At 40.7% G+C, this 19,305-nt stretch overlaps 1 protein-coding gene across 1 annotated transcript; it reads left to right on the top strand.

Annotated features, from left to right (window-relative positions):
- Positions 1-1,886: 1,886 nt before the first annotated feature.
- On the top strand, positions 1,887-18,131 carry CD276 (CD276 molecule). Its single transcript, XM_063445898.1, has 8 exons — positions 1,887-2,058; positions 12,387-12,446; positions 13,078-13,425; positions 13,542-13,838; positions 14,334-14,474; positions 14,880-14,918; positions 15,334-15,369; positions 17,286-18,131. Exons 2-8 carry the CDS (start codon positions 12,404-12,406, stop codon positions 17,309-17,311), a joined length of 930 nt encoding a protein of 309 aa, XP_063301968.1. The 5' UTR covers positions 1,887-2,058; positions 12,387-12,403; the 3' UTR covers positions 17,312-18,131.
- The last annotated feature ends 1,174 nt before the right edge of the window (positions 18,132-19,305 follow it).

Raw genomic sequence — 19,305 nt, 5'->3', positions numbered from 1 at the left:
TCAGGAGACAGAAGACTGGTCAGAGGCAGATAGGGGCAGAGCCACCAGCTGCAGACTTGAATACAAGAAAGATTTTACTATATTTAGGGAGGTGGCAGCAGGAGGGCTAGATCGTGGTTTAAACACTTTAGGGTCAGGAATACATGTTTGTGTTCCTGACCCTATAGTGTTCGTTTAAGAAAAAACAATAATTTTACTAAATACAAACACATTTGCATATGTAAAAATACATTTTGTTTCTCCTGTGAATAAACCATATTTCTGGTATTTTCTAACAAAATGCTAATATTGTCCTTAAAGGAATACTATAGAGCTAAAAGTGCACACATCTAATAAAATACATATTGCCAGATGGAGTACATGGCTTACTTGTTACAAATCTGCAATGTCGGCATTTCGGAAAATATAGGCACCTGTGCTCAGTTTTACAGGGAGAATCGTGGGGAAGATATACAAACTATTTTGTGATGCGTGGAATTATTTTTGATAATTTTTTTATACATGGCAGCTTTTATGCACCCACTCTTTTGCATTTAAAAAAAATAAAAAAAAATATTAAATTCTTCTGATGTTCTCTGTAAACTTACTTATGGTACTACACAGTATTCCCAAATGTCTGAAATAACGTATCTGCATTTTACCTCTTGTAACACAAAATTCAATAAAAGTATGTTAAAAAAAATAGTTTTCTTCTATTCAAAATGTATCTATGTGTACTAGACGTACCATAAAGATTCCAAACATGGGCCTGCATTTAACATTCAGTGATTTCCAATTTTGTAGATAAAAAAAAAATAAGTGGTGGTTGTCATAATCTGGATTACCTAATAAACAGGAGAGAACTGGTGAAATGGTCCCCTCACTCATTGGTCGTAGTTTATTAGATTTACGAGCAAAGCAGAGCAGCACTCATTGGCTGAGATTGTCTGCTGAGCGACCCATGTACAGAGATATGTAGTGGTTATGGTGCTTGAAATGTATTGGGTTTAAATTAGATAACCGGGAGGGCTATCTAAACAGAATTCCACTTCTGTCCCAATCCATTGGTCTGTGGGAAAATTCGTTTTTTTTTCGCGCAGCTGCCAAACAGCGTTTTAAGTAATTGGGAATTGTGTATAAAGGAAAATACAAAATGGCACAGCCAAATTTTCCGTCATTATTTTGGCATGTTTTTACTTTGTAACTTTTTTTCTGTTTTGTGAACCAATTTATTGCGCCATAATTTTACATCACTCTCATTATGGTGGATTTTATCTGAAAGAAAAGAAATGGCATGTAAATGAAAATGATGCACAAAAATATTGCCAATGAACAAAGCGTGGCTGGCCTACCAGTTTTATAGATGAGAAATTGGCGTGGTTGACAAATTTTAGCTCAAACTGTAAAAAAAAATAACGCAGCAGTTTATATAGATAACCCTCAGTGAATTTTGCAATCCAGAGCCCGACCTGAGTGAATAACTAGAGAGAACATAATAGCGTCATTCTCTAAAATGGGATCTGCAAAATCCAGGCAAAAACAGCTGAATTGGAGCAATTATTCTACTCAACTCATTTTTCAGTTTGGTTACTTGACTACAACATCTCCAATTCGATGCTAGATATTTTTGTATTTTTATTTTATTTTAAATGCAATAAGAAAGCTCTTAAGACAGAAAAATTACAATGTTTTCATTTGAATAAATTCTGTATGCTGAGGTTGCTCTAACGGTTTGGGAATTGAACGGTAAAGGAAATGTCTGTGAATAACTGTTTGTCTCTCTGTGACGGGAAACAAGAGGTTAATTGCCACCTCTCCTGCCCTGGAGAGGGTTTCTCTGAGAATTTTAAACCAATCAAACTGTTATCCTGTTCCTCCCCCTCCCCTCCAACACACACCCTGTGATATCACCACTGGGATGTTGAGGGGAAGAGAAAGAAGAATCAGCATGGAGTCTCCTCTGAGTGGGAAGCAGTGATAGGGTGTTACTTGTGGCTACTGAATCCAGTCTAGAGGCGACCAAAACCTGCACCTCACTTGGAAAGCTGCCCTATTTCACTTTAAGGTTTGATCTGCTTGGTAAGTTCTTTATCCATTGTGTGACTGGGGTGGCAGGAGGGAGGACCACCCCTGGGACTCCAGGTCAGGAAGGAGTTAAACGCATTGTGTGTCTATTGTTACTTTGTATAGGAATGGAACGCGCAGAACGCTCTCAGAACGTTTGTGTATTCCAGATCCACAATGTGCTTCCAGGTAGCTGGGAATAACGTGTTGTGCTTTGTGGTCACATGATCAGGGAGCACTCTTTAACCGTGAAATAGACCCCACCGGTAACAGTAACAGCCAGTGGTTGTAGTACACATGCGCACACTTGTTATTTAGCTGAGCTCCCAAGGCAGATCGATTTAACTCACCCCATTCCAGGAATAAACCACATATCTGTGACACACAGGACTGTTATGGCAATGCTATGTGACTTGTGCCTTTCTATTTAGCATGGAATTAGGTTTATTACACAGATTTTTATAGGGCTGCCAGCTATTTATTTGTATTTATCCTTACAGAGATATCACATGTTCATGCTGACAGGCAGGCCATGAAAAGTTCTGCCCTGTAAATAGTCTTCAGAGAAGGAATATTTTCAAAGACTGACTGTTGCTGCTTCAATTATAGCTCAGCATAATAGCCAAGTAAAATCTTCAGGCTGTGTTAAAAATAGTTTAAAATGTATTTATATTTAGTATGTTGCTATGCCATACATTGGGTATGCACTGATGGACAACATGCAGGGTTAGATATGGCAGCATGAAGGATGTCAGCTCCATGGCTTACATAGTTCTGCAATAGCTGGGGATGTACCTTTAGTGCAGTCGTGAGAATCCGATTTACTGTGGGGAAGCACTTTTCACGTGCTGCCCATCAACATGAAGAAAGTATATGCAGTGTCCAGGAAAAAGGGTGGGTCTACTTTTCCTATCCCATATGACATTGTGACTCATAGTGAAGGCAGACAGTGATCCCCCCTCAACATTATGTTGTACAGGACAAAAGGGAAGCCCTGAAGCTGTGTCTGCTGCCAAATAATATACAAACTGTCTGCTGATCTTCCTGATTCCTCCCTACTAACCCCCAACCAAAGCTGAGCATCCGCAGAAGGATGGGGAGAATGTAATGCCAAATGTTTGTATTGTGTCTGTCACTGTGTGTGAGTGGAACTATGGCTCTCTTGGTTTGTGTGAGAGTGGCTTCTTCAGCTCAATAGAGTGGGGTTATATAGGTAGATGTGAGAGAGTGACTTTAAAGCGGCACTGTCACCAGCTGCAAGCTGAGTATTTCCTAAAGATAAAATCATTATAAAATACGTACATTGATTGTGGTGGAATTTCACTGAAATCCCAACCCAGTAAAAAGATATACTGAGTGGTTGGAGCTACCATTGTCAAGTAGTGTCAATCCCTCATCATCAGTGATGGCTGCAGGGAATTGGCTCTATCTATCTATCTCTCGATCATCCATAGGCCTCAGTGCTGTACTTGCGTGCATGCGCTAGAATACAGCAGTGATTTCATCAGAAGAGGACCGTCCGGAAGACAATAGTGGCGCCTTCGAGGGACAGGTTCTGGTAAGTAAAACTTTTGCCTGCCCCCTCAATTTATCCAAAGTCTCCAGATTGTGACAGTTCCCGCTTTAAAGGGAATATATAGCCTCCTAAAGGGTAACAATTTCTTTCTGCTCACCCCCTTTGGTATAAAGAGGAAAAAACACTAGCAACATTATAGATATTCAAAAGAGGTTATTTTCCCAGCTGTCAGTCAATGCCTTGTCATGCGCTGTGGTTGCTATGGAAACTACATAGCCGGCACTTCTAACCCCACGGAGCGGAGGAAGGCCCGGAGGTGCATGTTATACAAAGAGTAACACCCACGAAATGACACTGGAACAGAGGAGAGGAAATTAAATCAATTTTTTTTTTACATTTAATACACCTTGTATGTTTGAGATATATGGCATATACAATGCATATGGGAGTGATTTCATGTAAGTGAATCTTTTCACAACAGGTTCACAAACCTGTATTTCTGACCCTGTAATGTTAAAAACACCACGTGGACCTCCCTAAACATAGTAAAATCTTACTTTAATTCCAGTCTGCTGCGGCTGGCTCTGCCTCTGAAAGCATTGGATTGGCTGAGACTGTCAAGGAGTCAGATCAGAGGCAGAGCCAGCACAAGTCAAACACAGCCCTGGCCAATCAGCATCTCCTCATCAAGATGAATTGAATCAATGTAGCTCTATGAGGAAAGTTCAGCGCAGAGGGGGGAGACACTGGTGGTCAGTGTTGCACAGTTTGCAGCACTGCCCCAGGAAGCACATCTAGCAGCCAGCTGAGGAGTGGCCAGTATCCCTAGGCTGTAATGTAAACAATGCATTTTCTCTGGGAAAACAATGTTTACTGCAGAGTCTGAAGGGAATGAACAAATACAATTAGCTGTTGTTGTTCTGTTGACTATAGTGTCCTTTTAAACATTACAGTTTCTGCAAAACTAATGTTTTACATTGCAGGGTTAAAATGACAGGACCACTTCGCTGAGATGGTGTGGTCTGGTTGACTTTAGTGATCCTTTATTTAAGGTCTGTGTGAGTTGCTGATAAATTACCCTTTGACCCTGGCTTCTAATTTTTTGTGAATTCCATTTAGCTCGGTATTCTGCCATTAGACTAGATGAAAATACTCCAGTCCTTTGAGGGATGAAGGAAGTTAGTACTCGAGAATGTACCCTGAAGGCTCAATAATCTATAGATCTGGTGATTGTAGGGGCTCTGAATTGAGTTTGGCTCCATCCTGGTGTTTGTGAAGCCACTCCTTTTAGTCAATGTCTGCGAGGGCATTACCATCCTGAAATCTGAAAACATCACAAAGCAACACAGTATTTGCTATAACATGTAGCTTGCCTGTTAAATAGCCCCGTATTCCCTAGTCATTCTGCATCTATACCTAATGACTCCCACAAGATGGCTGTCAGTGACATTACAGTTCCTTTGTTATATTTCTAACAAACAATGTTGGATCTATTCACTAAAGGCCAAATTTGCTTTTGTAATTACATCTGTTTGCATTTGGCTAAATTACACCACCCCAACCCCACCCGCCCCTCATTCATGCAGTGAGATTAAATTTGAAAATAGCTCAACCGAATTGCAGACAGATTGTAACTGAATTTCTCTGCCACAAGGGGAAAAAGATGCCAATAACGTGAGTCAGGTTTGGGGGAAAATTTAGGGTTGGAGAATCCTTATAATTTTTAGGAGGTTTGGAGTAGCATTAAGGATTCAGATTATGGGGCTCGGTTTTAGGTGCAATTCCCCTGCTCCGTATCAGGAGAATTAGAACAACTGAATGAAGGCTATATGGCATATTGGTAGTATTATTATATGAAAGGCTGACTATACAGAGAAATCTGTCATTTTATGCCAGGTTGTAGTTACACCCCCATCACACATGACGCAGTCAGCATAGGACTCTGTTCAGAGAAAATACAGTGTTTACATTGATTGATAGGAATACCTCCAGTGGCCGTCACTCAGACGGCCACCAGAGGGACTTCCTATCATGTAGGGCCCTAAAAAGGCCCTGTACACGTCAGACATATTAAAATACGTCTGACGTGTTCAGGAGAGAGAAGGCACTATGTGTGCGCCTTCTCTCTCCAGCCTGTCAGCAGAGAAGGGGGCGGGCAAAGACTGCAAGCTGAGCTGTCACTCAGCTCAGCTTGCGGCCGCGCACACCGTGCGCATGCGCGGTAGTGCGCTAAGGACTTCAGAGGGCGGCATGAATGCTTCCCTCTGAAGTATGTGCGCATGTGTGGCGAAGCCGCGCATGCGCACAAGGGAGCAATGACGCTTCCAAATGGAAGCGTCTGATTGCTCCCTGCTCGCGCCCACCTATTTCGTCATTTTGACGAAATAGGGGGCGCTGCTTCACGAGGCTCCCGGCGCTGGAACGAGGTGAGTAAAGAGGCTTGGCTGGAGAGTCCCTTTAAATTAGAGGGGCAAAGGTTTAAAAATAATATCAGGAAGTATTACTTTACCGAGAGGGTAGTGGATGCATGGAATAGCCTTCCAGCTGAAGTGGTAGAGGTTAACACAGTAAAGGAGTTTAAGCATGCGTGGGATAGGCATAAGGCTATCCTAACTATAAGATAAGGCCAGGGACTAATGAAAGTATTTAGAAAATTGGGCAGACTAGATGGGCCGAATGGTTCTTATCTGCCGTCACATTCTATATTTCTATATATAATTTCATTCTAAGTGTATTTTGATATAAATATAATAATATAAAAATACAGTTAGAATAAAATAATATATATATATATATATATATATATATATATATAAATATGTATTTAAAATTTATTTATTGAATCAATGCATCTCTATGGGGAACGTTCAAGGCCTCTGAAAAGGCAGCGTTTACGTTAATCTGTAGTGGTTATGGTGACTATTGTGTCCCTTTTAATGAGTAAACTGTTGTATCAATGACCTAATATAAACTGTTCCTCCTAGATGGGAACATCCCACTGCAGTTGTTGGAAAGATTAAAGAATGTACTTTGGGTAAGCTGCTACCCGAAAAATATAACAGGATGTGGGCATAGTGGCCAGATGTCCAGGTCTGAATTGGGCAGTAGCGCTTTTGGGTGCTGTGTCCAAGATATATAATGTGGAAATACTACCAGAGACATGTAAACAGTGCCTTGATTATTTAAAAATATTTCCCCCAGATGTAAGCTTTCTCTGTGTGCGGTGATATGCTCATCACATGCGTCTGTGCAACCTTCAATGAGTAGGTTATGCTGAAATAATAGCCGGATAAATAGCTAACATAACTTCCCTTCCAGATCCCTTTTTTGATACCCAGGGGAGGTTTTGGTTAATAAATATATGTAGGAAAAACGTTCTAGCTTCATCGTATATATGAGAACATTTAAAAACAAAACAAAAAAAAACTTAATTCCAGAGGAATAATGTGGGAAGGAAATTTTACATTTCATTAGGAAATGGCCGGTCTAGGTGGGGCAGTTGTGTTTTTCTTATTTTATTTTTTTTATCGGCTATGAAACTGATGGTTTACTTATTTAACCAGGCATTCTGGAAAATTAAGGAGGTGAAGAAATTGTACGAGCCATTTGTACAGCATCTACCTGATATATTATTCCATCAATCACACAGTAGATAGGGGAGGAAGATGCTAGTGCCATTTGCAAGTCTGCTACCTAGTGAATCCTTTGCGGCCCTCACCCTGTATACTGGATTCACTGCCCCCACCCCCATCTTGTGGTCAGTGGTAATGCTTGTCAATAAAAGTACCATTACAAATTTACATCCTGCAAAGTTGAGGCTGCAGAGAGAACTCTACACTCACTCTAAGCTCACAGTAGAATTTTGCACAGATGACAATTCGTAACCTGCAAATACTTTTTGTGTTTACATAGTTACATAGCTGAAAAGAGACTTGCGTCCATCAAGTTCAGCCTTTCTCACATTTGTTTTTTGCTGTTGATCCAAATGAAGGCAACCCCCCCCCCCCCCCCCCCAAAAAAAAACAGAATGGCAGTCAGATTAATCCTTGGATCAAGCAGCTATTACCCTATTTTGAAAAATTATATCCTTGAATATTCTGTTTTTGCAAGTATGCATCCAGTAGCTGTTTGAACATCTGTATGGACTCTGATAAAACCACTTCTTCAGGCAGAGAATTCCACATCCTTATTGTTCTTACAGTAAAAAACCCCAAACATTTCCTTTGCCTTAGACGAAATCTTATTTTTTCCAGTCTAAACGCATGACCTCGTGTCCTACGTAAAGTCTGGTTTCTGAATAGATTTCCACACAATGGTTTGTATTGGCCCCTATTATATTTGTATAATGTTATCATATCCCCTCTCAGGCGACGTTTTTCTAAACTAAAGAGGTTTAAATTTGTTAACCTTTCTTCATAGCTGATATGTTTCATTCCTTTTATCAATTTTGTAGCCCGCCTCTGCACTTTTTCTAGTACCATAAAATCATTCTTTAGAAATTGCACAGCATATTCAATATGTGGTCTTACCAGTGATTTATAAAGAGGCAAAATGATATTCTCATCCCGTCTCATTCTTTAAAAAAAAAAAAATTCTTCCTGATTTCCAAGTATTTTATTTTATTTTATGAGTTATGGTTTCATCCACCCCAGTATAGAAGGCTGTCAGTCACCGTTCTATTTTAAATTTGTGAATACTTATTCAGTACTTGTCCACATGCCTAATAAATCATTCTAGCCTTGGAATCTAACATATTTTTTTTTAAAAGTCTTTTTCATCTAAGCAAATTTTATCTGTCATTTGCTGAAGGGATTTTGTATCGCATGGTTTTCTAAATCCTTTCTCAGTAACAGCCTGTTTTCATGCTTGCTTAATGTTTGCACGATCTTGTTTACTGATGGCATTCAGGAAATGAAGATGAAAGAGAATATCGGCAAACAACATTTTACACATTTACCATAAATTCCTCACTTTCGCTGTCGCACACTCTTACACACCACCCAAGTGTCCCTATTTAGGAGGGACAGTCCCTATTTTGGAGGCCAAATCCCTGTGTCCCTCTTTTCTATTCTAATGTCCCTCTTTCCTAGGAGCTCCATATTGTTAGTGTGTGAGTGTATAACGTAGCTCCAGAGCAATAATACTCCCAGTAATGTGTCTTTAAACGACAATAAATGTGTTTAGAAATCAGTCTGTACAAATAAGATGCATTGTTCGTGTTCTAAATGCCATTTTTGCTGCATTGATGGTTAAAGGGACACTATAGTCACCTGAACAACTACAGCTTAATGTAGTTGTTCAGGTATGATCTATAGCTCCCTGATTGATAGGAATACCTCCAGTGGCTGTCACTCAGATGGCCAACAGAGGGACTTCCTATCATGCAGGGCCCTAAAAAGGCCCTGTACACGTCAGGGGTATTAAAATACGTCTGACGTGTCTAGGAGAGAGAAGGCACGTTGCCATGGTTGTAACAGAGCTCCCTGTACCTCCATCAAGGACCGCTTCCTAGGTGGAACAGGGAACAAACCTCAGCACTCCTGCCCCCCAGTCGCCGTGACTTGACTGGGGTCCTGGAACCACCCTGTCCTGGAGCCGAATGGGGGAACTCGCTCTATCCACTCCCAGGCACTGGACGACACTCAGTCCTGGGAGCTCTAGTCCTTACAAGGACTTTCCCCGTTAAATCCTGTACACTGGAACAAGCTGGAGTAGTGATTAGCCCTTTCCCCTCCCAGTAACCATTCGACACATAGTTCTGGGAGTACATGCTGGAATGCTTTAATCTGGCCAGATGGCCTGCATTTATACATTTATGGACACAGTCAGACACGCCCATGACACTCCCATACAAAACAGGGTAATTCCTCCCCTGTGCCTGGGAGATAATTGAGTCAGGAACTGTACTAACTCTATTATCTCCAGGGACAGAAAAACACATAATTTATAAAACACCCAAAAATACACATAAAATACACGAAAGCCCCACAAAGGTTACACCCCTGATAGCCCTGATCTGGGTGACCACATATCCCAAAATCACCCATATCGCCCAAAATCACCCATATCAGTTCAGGGGTTTGTGATTTTCATGGAAGTCAATTATTTTACTGACTGTGCACATGGTCCTATGCCCAAAACAGTATCATGAAATCATGGCTAGCGGTCGGTCTAGTTTGGTAGTTTAAAAACGAACAAACTACCATACATAGTCAATAGTCTTACCCTAGAGCTTATTCACCTAGTTTGTGGGAACATTTCCACCGAACAGTGCCCTTCTTAGTGGTGTAGAACCGAATGCAGGCGATGCTGGAAGTCCAGCGCTGTTCGGGAGTTTCTGTGTCCGATTTCAGTTCCATGAACTCGACAACCAAACAATGCTGGCTGCGTTCATGCGAACAAGATGGCTGCCATCTTGTGATCGTTCACGCGAACAGCTGCCACCTAGACAAACACTGCTGTGGAACATGTTACAAACTCTCCATTAGGCTTATCAAGCTCCCGGGTGGTCCATGGTTCGTGCGCCTGTTCGGTTCCCGAACAGAATAGAGAAAGGGCACAAACAAAGTATTTTATGAGCCTTTTCGCATGGCCCATAGTCTTGAGGCAGGAGGCTGGCAAGCAGACTCCTCCAGGAGCTTGTGGAAAACTCACGTGGGAAGGGGAGTTTGTCACAATGGTGACCACGCACCATGAGTTTGTTGAAACATTTTGGTAGAACTACAATCGGAATCAATATTCCATAGTAACGTTCTCTCAAACCATAACTAGTGTAATATTCTGACAAGTTGTGCGCATACTCTGATTGTCCTACTTTAATGTACGCATGTATGTTTAATGCCTGAATCCCTGACACACTTGCATCAACTTGTCTGTTAGAATGTAACCTGCAAATTTCAATACACCTGTTAATTATGTCAATCGTGTGACTGTCCTATATTTAAAGATTAGCGCTAAAAATAATCAGTTGCCATGGCAAAGAAATGTAAAAATATGATCTCTCTAGAAAAAAAAAGTCCTTTCAGTTTTTGCGTATGTGGAATATGAAGTTGGTTCAGTATTTTGTTTAAAGGCAATATTCAAGTACTATTATTTATTAGCACCAACACATTTATATAATTTTTAAATGGGGATATATCCACAAATAAAAAAACAACTATTACTCATGATATCAGACAATGAGTTGTTATATAGGACCGTGGTCCATTGAGGTTACAATCTAGAGCAGGTGAGGTATAAAACCAAAGAATAAGAGCACTATGAGTGGAAGCGTCTTTGTCCGTGGTGAGTTACCGTAATCTGCCAGGGTTGGAAATGTGACCATCTTGAGGTGTATGTTTTGAGTGCGACTTCCTTGCCCAGGGCAGGGGTGAAGGTTGCACAAGGAGATGGCCATGGTGAGACAGGAGAAAGTAGAATGTGGTGAAAGTGAAGACAAGTGATGAGCAGAGAGAATTAAGGTTTCTGCTCAGTTGAGAAGACTAGGGCTAAGGGATGTTGGGTGAGGGGAATATTGAGAACAAATGGTAAGCTATGGTGATCTGAGAGAGGAAATAGGATGTTTAAAGAGATCTGAGGCTAAGATGCTTTTTAAAAGATGAGGTCAAGAGTATTGCCAATAATAAGCTGGCGCTATATAAATACAAATAATAATAATAAGTGAAGAAGTCCACTGGGATAGTCCAACAGAGGAAGCAAAAGAAGTCTCTGAAGCTACTGAGCTACAAACCGGGTTTACGGGATTGTTTAGGTTTCTAATGATAAGGGTTGGAATGTTTAAGGTAGTGGAGAACCAAGCAGAGAAAAGGAAATGAGAGCCACGGGGTGGTATATAAGAGTAGTGTGGGCAGAGATGTGTTTGAACAGGCGGACTGAGGACTGTGTCAACTTCAGATGAGCAGAAGGAGGAAGGAACAGTGGTTGGAATGTTCAGCGGGTGCAGGGGGAGACAACTCTTTTGGGTCTCAGACCCTTTGTCAATGCATTGTGTCCTTCAGTCTAAAGTCTAGATTCTAGAAGATAATTTGCATCCTTTTTCCCAGGGGCAGGGCTATAAATATCTGTTATACTACAGAAAATGGAAGTTTGCGGTATATTTTCTCTATGTTGCTTTGACCTTCTGTGTGCAACTCAGGTGTGAAATGCTTGTGTCAATTTGCTCAGAAATGCTTTCGTTTTGATAAAAGAGATTCTCCATCTTTATCTATTTTACATCCGCATTACTGGACTAATACAGATCATTATTAGACTTTGCTATATATATATGAAGTCTTGTTGTCTGAATTCTTCTTGCATCTCATATTCATAATATTAGAACAAATTAAAATGTTCTAAGAAGTCCAGTTATATAAAATAATTTCTGCTGTATTTATCAAGGTGAGAACCCAAGCAATTTTGAAACCCAATAAATGCTGATGGTTTCAGAAAAAAATGTTCTTGTAAAAGTCAATATTTTTGTGTCTTTTAGAGAGAATTTCACCAAAATGTGTTCTATGCAGACCTACTGAACCAAGGGATATTTTTAGTGTTTGCAATTCCTCATGATACCTAGGACAATTAACAAAGCATTTTCATTTTTTTTTTTTTCAAGTATGTTGGAGTTTTATAATTAAAATGTGAGAATGGTCATTATATGTATCTATGCTTTTACTATTAAATAGTGCTGCATGTTACCAGTCAAGTTCGGGAGTTCTGCTTTTACACTGTGACATACTGTATAATGATTAACATTCCTATTTAGATACAATGCTATGTTTATTTAATGCCGATTTTCCTTTCTGTGCTGGATGTGGTATAACCCATAACTTACAGTCATTTTTCTCTGTAGATCTGCGTGACCTAAAAATGTCTTCCGTCTGTTTGCTTCTGCTACTTCACTGTGTGGCCAGTAAGTTGTGTGTTTTTTATATTTTTTATTTTGTCCTATTATTTCTTATCCTGAGGCAGTCAGTAACGTAAGACCCTGAGGTCTATAAGTCAGTCTTTGTTAGATGAATGAGATATAAATAATTGTTGGTAAATGGACCAAATATTGCACATATCAAAAATGCACCTCCCCCACCCACGCCAAATAAATAAATCACTAATATATTAAGGTAACGTAATGTTAGTAAGCACTTCTTTGAGAAGTACATTTTGGTTTTCCTCAGAACAGAGACTGTATTCCACGTGGTTGTAAGTACTGAGTGGAACCTTGGATAATGGATTCTTGGTACTACAAGGTACTGGTTTTTCTACTAAAATTAGGCAGCGTAGTTAGTCAATACTTGCACCCTGTCACTTTGTAATGAGGTGGAAGAAGATAAGGAACAAAGTAGTATTTTTGGCAAATCACTGAGGATCATGGCCCTAACCAAATTTAGGGATGTCGTTTTTATCATCTCCTTTTTTACATAATTTTTACATTTATTATATTTACACCCTATTGTCTACCAGTTCTACTTTCTCCTCTCTCTAGTTTAATTTTGTACATTCAACATATGTGTCCTCACACCTTCCTGCCTTCTTGTTTGCTTCAGGTGCTATTGAGCTACAAGTCCCAGATGCTCCAGTCATTGGACTTTTAGGTGAAGACGTTCTGCTCCCTTGCTGGTTCTCGCCTCCAGCCGGCTTCTCTTTGGAGGCGCTCAGTGTGTTTTGGAAGGTGACAAACTTTCAACAGGTTCATGCTTTTTCTCGGGGTCAGGAGCAGCTGGAGAACCAGGATCCAGAGTTCAAGAACCGTACTCTTTTATTCCCTTCAGAGCTTTCCAATGGTAACATGTCCCTCCTCCTTCGAGAAGTACGTCTGTCAGACGAAGGCATCTATACTTGCTTTGTTAACGTGGAGACCCCCAGCTCAGCTGCTGTTATACTGCAGGTGGCAGGTGAGATTAAGCTTATGTAGGTTGGGACAGAGGGCTCTGTAGTGTTAGGAATACAGATTTGTATTGCCAACACTATAGAATATCTTCAATTAAATATTTTCTCTTTCCAACTGCAGCCCCTTTCTCCAAGCCTGTTCTGCACTTGGAGCCTAGTGAGAGTCTTAAACCTGGAGACAATGTCACGATAACATGCCATACCTATCACGGATACCCACAGGTCGAGCTGGTATGGCAAGACGGAAATGGACACAACTTAACAGAGACAGTTACCACATCACAGGTGGCTAATGATGAAGGCCTATTCCATGTCCAGAGCAACATCGTAATCACCCTGGAGACCAGTGACACCTATACATGCTTAGTGTACAATCCAGTGCTAAGAGATGTGATAAATTCATCTCTCACGGTGACCGGTTAGTGTGTGACGGGCTTCTTTCTTTTATTGGGATTATTTCAAAACTTTAAAGTGTCCATATTTAGGAAATACTTTTTTTATTTGTATTTTTTTTAACCCCAATTTACCTTTTAAATGAAAACAAGATGCCGGATGTGTGTATCTCACAGCAACAATTCTGGCATGAACAAGCGTTCACGTTTTTAAATTTTTGTGTTAAAATAAATACTTGTTTGTTGTTATTCGTGCATTACTGAAAGGAACACTCCAGGTACCATAACTTCTGCAGCCTGGCGTGGTGTTGTGGTGTTTCGGTAACTCCTTGTCCCATTGCTTTACGCCTTAAACATTCTCATTCTTTTTTTTTTTTAAATGCCAGGACATATAATATCTCTCTGTCATTACTCAGGATGGATTACACGGTATTGTGAATTAATGCGTTGCATGTAGCACTAAAGATAGAACCGCCACATTCTCAGTGCAATATTTTTAATCACAATGATTGTTTCCCCAGGTCAGCATCTCTCGTTTCCTCCGGTAGCCATGTGGGTGACAGTGGGTCTGTGCGTGTGTCTCCTGGGTCTCCTTGTGGCTCTGGCATTGGTTTGTAGAAAGCAGCTGATACAGACCTGTGAGGAAGAGCAGGCGGAAGCAGGTACTTGGTGTGGGGTGAAATCTGTCATTGCTATAGGGGGACACCCAGAACATGCATTCATTTCCAAGCAGTGGTGCTGCCGTAAAGAGCAAAGCATATACAAAATACAGTTAAAGGAACTGCGCACACACAAACAAAAATCCAGCTTTACAGTTAACAAGGCTACTTAAAATCACCTATATTAGCAAATAAATATAGGGATTCAGTTCCACCATATGGCCATATTGTGCTAAGCTCACCACTACGTCACAGTACCCCAATATCAGTGGGTCCTACACTATTAACATTGGAGATTTATGCTATAGAGGGAACAGCAAACATTTAATGTTTCACATTGGAATGGGGTGTAATTCATGCAACCCATAGAGGTGTGAAGGTGCTGCTCATTGTTTGTGTTCCATCTAGGGAATGAAGAAGTTGAAGAAAACGGAGAGCTAAAAACAGGTAAAGAGTTACATTGTCCCGCCCACTTCTTTTGTTCCGAATGTGCTTCTTCTCTTTGTTTGTTCCAGTCGTGGAAGACACTGGACTCTTTTACCTTCCTAAACGATATTAATTTTAATGTGGTGTGTTTCTTTTTTTGTTGTTGTTATTTCTTTCGCACTCTCTCTGCTTGTCTCTTATTTATTTATTATTGTCCGTGTATACCGTCATTGCCCAACATTTCTACTTGCCCACTAGTCGTCGTTCAGTGAAACCACCCAGGCTTGCAGTGGCGTGTAACATTTAGGCCTTGCAAAAAGCGAACAATATTAAATTTTGAGCCTCGCTGTCTGTCTGTGTGGATAAAAAATAAATATATTGTCCGGTTCCTTCTTGGCCTCTGCTCACCCCACTTCCTCCCTTTTCTCATTTTCAGCCATGCAGCCTCTGAAAACGAATTCAACAGGAGACGGTGAGATTTATTTATTTTTCCCTGTACTTCCTGTCCGTATAAGCAACTTCCTGTGATGCCATAGTTAGGCATAAGATAACTGGGAAATGTTACAACAGTATGGTTTAACATGTTGTAGATGAGCAATGACTGGTTTGTTATTGTCGTGTGGTGTGTGGGTTTTGTTTTGTTTTTTTCCCCAGACGTGAAAAAAAAAAAAGTGACAAAATGTAATGCCTCAGAGCTATTAAAATAATATTTCTCAATAAAATTTAATTACACAACATGAAAATGAAAAAAAGGAAATGTAAATTTCCATCCACATTAAAATCTAGGTAATTAGTCATTGGAGTGTAGTAGATGCTCGTGTGTGTATATATCTCAACAGAGGTATTTATTAATTACATTGCTGGTGTCGTAAATCAGTACTACTATTTATTATTCCCAAGAGATCTATCCTGACTCAAAAGATTAATAAGTTTCTTACTCCTACCAACATAACTGCATGAAATGTATGAAAGATTCTATTGTCTTTATAAGAAGCATGAAGCTGGGCCACTTAGCATAGGGAGAGCAGAATAAAAGCGCAGCTCAGGCAAGTTAAAAGGTTACTATAATCCTATTGAGAAGGGGGACCTTTCTGGCACAATATGCCCTAATGGGCACTGTGGGGAAGGTCCTCCCTCTCAATTTGTTGTAAAACCTGAGGGGCGGAGATTAGATTTTATTTACCCCTGACATCACTGGGACCACTTGCAGTCCAATCAGTGACCAATTGCTCGCTTGGAGTGCATAGCGAGGGAGTGCGTAGGAGGAAGGTTTAAAAAAAAAAAAAAAACACACACTGGCACATACAAACACACACACAGAGACACACAAACTGACACATACACACTCAGATATACAGTGACACATACACATACTGACACATACACTGGCACATGCACACACACAATCCGACATATATCAGAGCCACCCTCCTGTTTTCTTACTTTTTATTTCCAGGAGGGTGTCTTGCTTGTGGTCCTGGTGATGTTGGCTGAGGCTGATGCATGCAGCAGCTCACTCCAGCCTCTCCTCTGCCATGCATGCTGCTCCCTGTCTGTGCGGCCATCTCCAGGCTCTAGCCTCCTCCCTCCCTACCACGCTGCATCAACTCTTTGATGCTGGGAGGAAGTCATCTGCTGTCCGTTCTTCCCAGCTGGCCAATACTACAGGGACCCGGTCATGCTCTTAAAAGTGTCGCGGCACCCGACCGGGCCCCTGTTAAGTGATACAATTACTTTGAACATTTTGGTTAGAGAAATCACGGCGGAATCTCATTCCAGGGAAGGGGAAATCCTGATCCCTGTGGGTCTGGTGGGAGATGCAGCATGTCTGCAACCCTGGGGAAAAGTAAGAGCGTTTTCTTGGTAACCTGCCGCAATGCTCTGATACTGTTGAAGGAGCAGAGAACTTGGTCTGTACCTGCAGGAGGGTCAACCCAAGTTCTCCCTTCTACCTTTGGCATCAGGACAGCCTGGCTGGCGAGAAAGATCTTTGATCTCCCCACCAGCTGTACAGCCCACTCTCCCTCTGCAGTGCCTGGCCGGGGAGATGTTCCTTCTTTACTTCTCGGGGGAACTTGCCGTGACTGCATTGGTTATGGTTGTTAGAGTAACCCTTTGATAAAACCATTATTTCCCTAGTGTATTGAAACTGTATGATGGTGGTGATTTTCTGCTCGTACGTAAAATATACAGCTCACTATACCTTGCTGGGTCTGAATTTGCTTCCTAGCTTGTGGGTGCAATATTTGGTGGTCCAGAGTTATTTTCTCCCATGGCATACTGTTCCCTATGCACTTTGTTTTATTTTTTTGGAGATGGAAATGTACACCTGCATGTGTTTGCTGTATTCCAAGGTTCTCTTACATGTGAACTCCTCTGTTCTTCCAGATGATGGCACGTCGTTCTTAGAGTGAGACTATCCATCTGCATCGTGCTATCATCATGGGTTGATGATGAAGGTTTTGTATACGGATTTTACAGAGGTTTCCGCAGCACACTGGCTCCATGCTGGGTTATCACAAGGGATCTCCATCAAGACGATCCATCCACTTGAAAAATGCAACTTGCAGATTCTGAATTCTTTAAAATAAACTAGGACATTTTATAGGTTAAACCTCCTGTTGCCAGGTTGGCTGGCTTATGGCTGCATAAGTACATTGCCATATTCTACTGGCAGCAGTAAATGATATGAAATAGGTGGCCTTATCGTACTGCAATGGACTAATACTGGAGGATGGAAGGCAACCTATTATAATTCTCCAAAGTGCATTTCGAATAGACACGGTGGGCCTCTCTTCCTCCATTTTTCTTCCCACAAGGCAGACATACTGACTCAGGCCTAGTTCTGTGTAAAAGGAACAATCCATGTTTAGACCATTCCAGGAAGGCAGGAGGAATATATGGACCCTTAGATGACTACATGGCTTTTAAATGTGCCGTTGCTGACCAATAGAAACACTGTATTTTATCCAAAAGTTAGCGAACTGTGGATGTAAAGACATTTCCGTGATGAGAGAAGGCCCTAATACAAGTTGCTGTTTTTAATATATTTTATCTTGCAAATCCGCTGGTTCGGATTTGTTGTCGAAGGTCACGGAAGCATGAATCAGCTGCATCCCTGTCAGAAAAAAAAAAAAATCTTCAATATTGTGCCTTACCTAGGTTGCACATGCCTGTACAAATCAGATGTGGACAATCCCAACAAGTGTGTGTTTTTGTAGATTTTAAATAAAAAATAAATAAAAATGTAAATTGTTGTACTGTGTTTATGTCTTGTATCGTTTTATTTAAATGTCACGTATAATAATATTTGAATGCCCGCAATAATCTCTGTTTCAATGCAATACATCCATTGGTTGCTTAACCATGTAGAAATGTCATCTCTGTGTTTAGACAATGTATGAGTTCCGTTTTCCTGCTGCCTTAGTAACGCTTTTTATACTTAACCCCCAAAGTATCAAAGCGTATAGGCAGTGGTGAATGACAAAGACTATGTCATTTAACAGGCAGCAATCTCTGACTGGAAGTGACATTGTATTGACCTTGTGTATTTGTATTAATTCTCCAACACACTATTACACCATAACCTGCTTGAATGTCCTGCCACCCCACGCAATAAGGCTTTTTAAAACACAAGCCCCGTCTAGCCTATCTTTTAGGTGTTTCACAGACACACAATCTAGAATGACAAAGGGACACTGTGTAGAGGGGACACAACTCTACACAGTGATATAAGGTTGCTGTCAATTCGTTACTGTTTTGGCCCACTTGACTTCAGTTTAATATTATTTAGGCTGGCTATGCACTGGACTTGCTCTAATTAAAGAGATTTGTAGATGTAGAACATTTTGTGATCCTCAATCTTAAAATCATAATGATAACTGGATCACGTGCACTGCATGTCAATGAAGCTCACTAGTACGTCGCAGACTCCCCACCGCCCTCTAGATGGCAGACTGCTCATTGGACTTTACTAATACTCAGTGAAATGGCATCTAGCTAGTAATTTAGAGCACTGATATTTTTTGGGAATAATTGCAATAATTTGTATGTCTTTAACAGAAGAAGATGAAATTTAAAGAAACCTGTTCAGACGTTTAGCTGCAGTTTTCCAAAATGAAAAATAATTTTTGAAGCTTGTTTGTTCTCTTTCTTCAGTCGGCAAGGATTGGTGGGAAATTTCCAGATAAATAGTGGAAGGAGCTCTGATTTTACTTGGCCAACTAGACGTTTGCTTAATCCACTAATTATGAAGACACCAGCTTCTTCCATCCAAGTGCTTTCAAGTGGTGTTCAAGCTGAGCTTCTAAAAGTTTATCTTTAGTGCATATATCTTTATAGAGCAGGGCTAGAGGCAACCTCTGGCACTCAAGACATTTCTGGATTACATCTCCTATAATGCTCTTAC

The sequence above is a fragment of the Pelobates fuscus genome, chromosome 3 (genome assembly GCF_036172605.1).
Source record: "Pelobates fuscus isolate aPelFus1 chromosome 3, aPelFus1.pri, whole genome shotgun sequence".
In the NCBI taxonomy this organism is placed as follows: domain Eukaryota; kingdom Metazoa; phylum Chordata; class Amphibia; order Anura; family Pelobatidae; genus Pelobates; species Pelobates fuscus.
Note: the sequence above shows the minus strand (reverse complement) of the source record. Positions and strands in the feature narration are given on the sequence as shown.